The 6,577-nt window shown below is 48.5% G+C and overlaps 1 protein-coding gene across 1 annotated transcript; it reads right to left on the bottom strand.

Annotated features, from left to right (window-relative positions):
• Window positions 1-576: 576 nt before the first annotated feature.
• On the bottom strand, window positions 577-948 carry KCNE5 (potassium voltage-gated channel subfamily E regulatory subunit 5). Its single transcript, XM_061362009.1, has one exon. It carries the CDS (start codon window positions 946-948, stop codon window positions 628-630), a length of 321 nt encoding a protein of 106 aa, XP_061217993.1. The 3' UTR covers window positions 577-627.
• Window positions 949-6,577: the final 5,629 nt, after the last annotated feature.

Below are 6,577 nucleotides of genomic sequence, written 5' to 3'. Positions count from 1 at the left end.
AACATGGCTAGAACACAAGAATAACCTCTGCCTGCCCGGCTTTTTTGCACAGAGCATATCCTGTGTGTTGTTCTGACTTCCACAAAGGCATTCTTGCAATTCCACGTCTCTCTGTGTGTGGATGTTACTGATGCCTACAACAGTTACTGTGCATCAGCACAGAATATTGTGATGAGGTTCTGATGCTTTCCTCATGGGAGCACCTTCAGCCTATGAACTCCTGTTTCGATGATTCCACGTAAGCCAGAACAGTCTTGATTTAGCAGAACGAGACCTGACCCTTCCAGTCCGTTGTACTTGGCACGACTGCCAGTGCTCTAAAGTGATAGAAGGATTCATAATACAGTGATAAAGTAGTTGCTTTTGATTCTGTGAAAGGCTGCCCGCAGCAGTAGCACTGTGTTCGGGTAACAGGGTGGCATACAGACTGGTTTTAGAGCAGAAGGTGTTAAATAAGCTCTAGAGGTGATTGATGAGAGTGGTCTCTGTACGTACGCGATGCAGGTGTTCATTGGAGAAAACCAGTCCGGATCTGTGCAGAGTTGAAGCGCAGCTCCCGCTGCCGGACCGGCCGCCGGTGCTGGGGGAGCCGAGGGGGCAGGCCCGGAGGGACCGGCCGGGCCGCGCTCACATCAGCCGCTGCCCCTCGGCGGGGCCGCCCTCCTCTCCCGGCCCGGCGCGGCCCCAGTCGCGCTCGATGTAGAGGTGGTACGGGTCGTGCTTGGACTCCAGCTTCCGCGAGCGGGTGTAGGCCAGGATGAGCCCCCCGGCCAGGCAGCCGTAGAAGATCATGATGAGCAGGATGTAGAGCGACGCGTCCCCCCCGGCACCGGCACCGGGACCCGCACCGGGACCCGCACCGGCCGCGCTGGCGTTGCCGCCGCGGCGCAGCTCCCGCAGCAGCGCACTGAGCAGCGCCTGCAGCCGCCGCGGCTCGCTGCAGTTCATGGCTCCGGCTCTGCGGCTCGGAGCGGGCGGCACCCGGGATGGGCGGTGAGCAGGGCCCGCGCCGGTGCTCGGTGGCGGAGAGCCCCGCACTGTGCAGGGGGGTCACGGCCGCAGGTCAGATGAAGCGGTTCGTGCACGGAGCCCGCGGACCGAACCTCTCTGCTCGGGAGGTGTCGGGCGCTGCCGGGGCCGGGGGGCTGCGCCTTGCTCCCGCTGCCCTGCCGCCGCCTCCCAGAGCCTGGTGTTGGGAGAGGCTGATCCCAGTTCCTCACGGCGCCAGGCTGCACTCAAACGCCCTCTCCCACGCTAGAACGGGTAGAAGTAATCCTGTTTGAAAGGTGCAGCCGAGCAGCCCTTGCTGGTGTCTTTGAGACCGGGAGCACATCCTGCGCAGTGGGATCACCCCGGGCCTCGCTGAGCACCAGCTGGGAGGGAGCAAGGAGAGAACAGGAATCTCCCTTTTACTGGGAGAACAGGGCAAACTTGAGACCCCTTGCCAGCCCCCCCTGAATCACATCTGTCATGAAGGTGAATACTTGGGAAAGTGTAGGTCCACCAAGGAGCAAGAAGGAGCTGGGTCTAGTTATGGGAGCTGTGGCATCTCTCCAGTCCCACTGCACCCAGGCACTGAATGCCAAGACAGCCTGGCAGATGTGCATGGGATCAGCTGCTCCCAGTGCAGGAGTCATTTCCCTGCATCGTGGTGCACCAGATCCGTGTGGCAGGCCCTGGCTGGCTTATGGAGCCACTTGGCTGTGAGTGGCATGGAACAAGCAAAAGCAGGGCAGTGCTGCAAGGGAATGTGGGGGGTACAGGAGCTTGAGTGGCAGCAGCTGTGGGGGCCAGATGGCCAGAGGGAGAATTAATGGGAGTAATGAAGTAAGTAAAACAATTGGAATTAGCTGATAGAGGGGTTGTTCTTGAGCAGAAAGGCTAGGAAAGGGCTGAGTGTTAGCAGGTTGGGGTTTGGGTTGTTCTTGGTGTTTGTGCTGGAGAGGGTTCTGAGGTGGTACCAGACACGCAACTTTCCTTCTTTTACTTTCCTTTCCCTCCCACAGGTCTGTTCCCATAGTTACGGGGTTTTTGACATCCCAGGAATGTTCAGGTTTTCCCTGCTTCCAGGTTCTTATCTGGTAACTGTTTAAATTCAGCTGTTATCATACTTGTAGGTGGATGTGGTGGTGGTATGCGTTACAGGATCACAATCTTTCCAGCATGTAGAGTTGTTTTCACCCTGTGCAGTTTCTTTGCCTGTTTCCAGGAGGTGGTTAGGGCTGATCACTGTGTCCTGTCCTGTTTCTTTCTCTGTTTTAACAGCAGACCAGAAGGAGCATCCATCTGTAAGGGCAGCTGGGAGGCAAAGTCAGTGTGGTATTGACTTACAGGTGGTAGGGTATGAGTGAGAGGTTGCTGCTTGCGCAGTGAGGAGGTTGCTGATGTGCATATGGGTGGGTTTTGTCCTCTTAGGAGTCTTTTTACAGAATGACATCTCTTAAGCAAAGTTTTTGGCTCAGATGTGGTGCAGGCACCTTGCTTTTTACTACTTGTGAGTGACCTACTGAAAGCACGTTAGCAGCTAGACTGGAAATAAAATGGAAAATACAATAGATTGTAGATTTTGCTCCAGTTAGAAGGGCTTAATATCCATTTAGAATCTCAGCAGAGCCCAAAGGTCCAGTAGATTTTTCTTCACAGAGTGCCAGGTTTTAATTTGCTTTTCTACAGGATGTTTTTGTTGGTATGAACAATTTCCTTGGCATCTTTCCTCTGAAAGCAAGGACTCTGCTTGCCAGTAAGTGCTTAGAGTGGGGTGTATGTGGGCTAAGACTGAGTCACTGTGACTTGCTGGAAAATCAGCATCCTTACTGTGCTACAGGAAGGTGTTCAGAGCAGGGACTCAGGTTTAAAGATAACAAGGACAAAAAGTCACAAGGTGAGAGCTTCCCTGTTAGATGAGAGGCAAATATGCTATGGAAGGCAATGTAGGTCACTACCCTGAGCTGTATAGAGCAGAGGGGATGAGGGTTGTATTTTGAACATAGGGACAGAGTGGGACTGGTTAAATGACTGTACTGGGTTCAGCAGTAGCAGTCATTTTTTCTCCTTCTTAGTGGCTGGTGCAGTGCTGTGGTTTTGACTTTCATCCTGGGAACAGCACTGATAGCACCGGTGTTTTTAGTTGCTGCTCAGTGATGTTTAGTCTGACCAAGGACTTTGTGAGTCTCATGCTCTGCCAGGGAGGAGGGAAGCCAGGAGGAAGCAGAGACAGGACACCTGACCCAAACTGACCAAAGAGGTATCCCATGCCACAGCACGTCAGGCCCACTATATAAACTGGGGGCAGTTACCTGGAAGGGCTAGATCACTGCTTGGTAGGGCTGGGTATCAGTTGGCGGGTGGTGAGCTGTTGTATTCTCTTCCCTTGTTATTTCCCTTATCATTACTATTATTGGTGGCAGCAGCAGGGGTTTGTGTTATACCTTAGTAACTGGACTGCTCTTATCTCAACCCATGGGAGTTACATTCTTTAGATTCTCCTCCCCATCCCTCCAGGAGCAGAGGCAGGGAAGGGGGGGGAAGTGGACTGACTTGCCGACAGGGTTTAAACCACAACAATGACCCTGATGGCATTTCGTAAAGCCAGGCTCCTCTGGAGATCATGTGCTTAGAACTGAAAGGCAGAAAGTAGAGTAGGGCAGGCAGCTACAGAGAGCATTTACCTGTTCTTCATGTTCCCTCCCTGGGGGAGCACTGCAGGTAATGAGCTGCTCTATCTCCAACGGGAAAGGTTTAGGTTAGATGCAGTGCTGTTTAAAACAAATAGAACCCTGGCAACACCTCCCAGGGCTGGGCCTTTCCTTGGGTGCTGGAACAATGTGTGGACTCCATGTGTAGTCAGGCTAGTCTTAAGTCTTAAATAGGCTCAGCAATGCAGGAGGCCTGTTAGAAGTTGTTCAATGCTGTTTCAAATCAAGAAGTGCTGAATTACTCCCCCACCACTTAATCTGTTAAAAGGCAAATAAGGAAAACTTACATGGCCTGTCTCTGCTTTAGATGTTAACTGTAACGATAGGAGATCATGTCTTAAGAGTGGTGGGTTTCATGCTCAGGGTTTGGGTTTTCAGAGGTAACAGGGATAGCATAGCTGGGGTGGTCACCCGTCTGTAACAGAAGACAGGTGAAGGTGTTAGTTAGATGGTTAGAAAGGTGTAAGAAAGATGCTTGGCATATTTGATAATGTTCATCAGTGAGCAAGTTACTGGTCTTCCAAAATGGGAGACCAAGCGAAAAATGCAACAGTTGGGTTTGGGGTTGTTTTTACCCTTTTGAAGCAGATGAGGAAGCTGAGGACCGCACACAGTGCCTGAAGCTGTTTGTCTGATGTCATTATCACTGGTCTGATGGCAGGACTGCCCATAGTTTTGGACAAATTCCCTGTGATAATCAGCTTCATTAAAGCACATGGCTCCCTAAAAAGCCCAAGATTTATTCTTTTTAAGCTTCTGATATTTAAATTTTAGCCTCCACAAGGGAAATGGATTTACTCTCATGTAAATAGAGTTTAGCCATTAGACAGGCTTTGTTAAACAGCCCGCTCAGAACCACCCAAAACCAAGATACAACACAACCAACCCCACACCAAAACCAAATACATAGTGAGAATGTATTTCTTGCATGGCATGTAATTGCAGAACATCACTGGCTGATCATTCAAATCCATTGTAGTTATTTGAAGCAAGCCATTTAATGACACCTTGCTGTTACCTGCAGCATTACTATTGCATTATGTGCAGAAACCTGGTTCTCCTGCCCCAGCCCCAGTTCTGTGCTGAAGCTGTTCCTGAAAGGTGCTGTTCAACCTTTATCGACCCAGAGGCTCTGCTGCCTTTCAAAAGGCAGGGATCTTGAGGCACTAGTTCAGCATTTAGAAAAGAATAGTTTCAAATGTCTGTGTTTCTTTTAAAATATCTAATGATCAATGTCACTCACTGTCAGCTTACTCTCTGCTCCTCCTCTTCCAAGGGTGACAACCCTTGTGCTTGTCTTAGGGTAATACGTATGTAGCTGAAGGTTACTCCTCTCTTGTCAATTCACCATTCTTCAGGCCACCTGAACTTAACTACGATCTTCCTTCACACATGAAGCTTTCTAGACCCACTTTTATGGTACTTAAACTCTAGGTACCCCATGGGGGTTTTTGAACTAGGCGGCCTAAACATGATCTTGTATCAGATGCCCAAACTGGATTTTGTTTCTCTTTCAACTTGTTTCTCAGGCTTAGGAGGGCAATTTGAAGTTCTGAACCAGCTTTCTGAAGATCTTGCAGCTACTGTGAGCTTTCTGAAATCTTCACGTCTCATAAATGAACTGCTTCCTCACACTACAGTGGTGGGTTAGCAGTTGAACACTTACCATCTTAGAGGTCTTTTCTAACCTACATGATTCTGTAATGGTTTTGAAGCCTTATACTGTTTATCTATGCATCCAAGTTCCTTATTTCTAATGACAAGAATGACATTCTTGCTCATCCTCCGTTTCTTTCTCCACAAGCTGTCACAAAAGTATTCAGAATTCATTAAAAAAGAGGATAAAGCTCTTGCCAAACTGCAAATACATTTGTAAATAATCCCCATATCTGAAAGCGGCCTCATGTAATCCTTCCCCTTCTCTAAAAATGCCCGAAAAGCTGATGTGGATCAAATTGCCTTTTGCAGCACATGCACATGAGGTCACTCCTTAAAAGAAAATCAAGGCCCATGCTAGGCTGTGTTTTCAGCATCTGTAGCACCTACTCATTGCTGCTGTGTTCTAAGGTGTGCTTGGTCTCAGAGAGAATGTGAGGCACTGGACAGGAACCAGAGACAACTTGTGCAACACAAAGAGCTTGCAGAACACAGCTTTTTGAACCATTTAAATTGTATTCCACTGTTGAAATGTTAACATTGCACATGTGTAGACACAGAACATACCTGCAGTCTCGATAAAATACATTGCGTATAAATACATTCATGGCTTAAAAACCAAACCCATAGAACCTGCAGACATACTCAAGTGCAAGTTTCTTATATGTATTTCACTTTTGTGATGCTAACAGGCCAACTAAAGGCTCTGTAATGATTCTATGATGAATAGTGACCAATTTGAAACATGGAAAAACTGGTAATGTGGCTCCATAAGCAAGTCATTCAAAAAGTTGCTCCTTAGATGGGAAGTATTAGCTGTTGTCATACCTGTACGTATATTAAAATAATTTTCTTTCTTACAGGAGCTATTTCCTCGTTCCTTTTAGTGACTGTTTGGTTCCATGCACAACTAAACACAGTCAGCCTTGTGCTATTTTCCATTTCCCTTTCCCCTCGGCATTCTTAGAAGGGGAGCTGGCAGTGTTCTGGCCTGGCCAGAGAAAGTTATGCATGGGGCAGTTTGAAGCTGGTCCCAGGGAGAAGGGATGGTGTAGTTCATGAGTACACGGCCATGACTTATTCTTGCCAAATCTGTTTGAACTGGAAAAAGGAAATATCCACATACATGCAATCAAGGAAAAACTTGCCCTGGAATTGCAAGTGTGTTCAGGAGATGCATCGTACAAAATCTTTTACTTTCTGTACAGTGACAATACCAAATATTT

Source organism: Neopsephotus bourkii, unplaced genomic scaffold, assembly GCF_033783945.1.
Source record: "Neopsephotus bourkii isolate Nb327-2 ecotype Australia unplaced genomic scaffold, CSIRO-AGI_Nbou_v1 NB_1067, whole genome shotgun sequence".
NCBI lineage: Eukaryota > Metazoa > Chordata > Aves > Psittaciformes > Psittacidae > Neopsephotus > Neopsephotus bourkii.
The sequence above is the reverse complement of the archived record's forward strand: the minus strand, read 5'-3'. Positions and strand labels throughout refer to the sequence as shown.

What these genes read in the sequence shown, in the direction of transcription:
- KCNE5 (XM_061362009.1), bottom strand. Translation starts at nt 948, where the DNA reads ATGAACTGCAGCGAGCCGCGGCGGCTGCAGGCGCTGCTCAGTGCGCTG.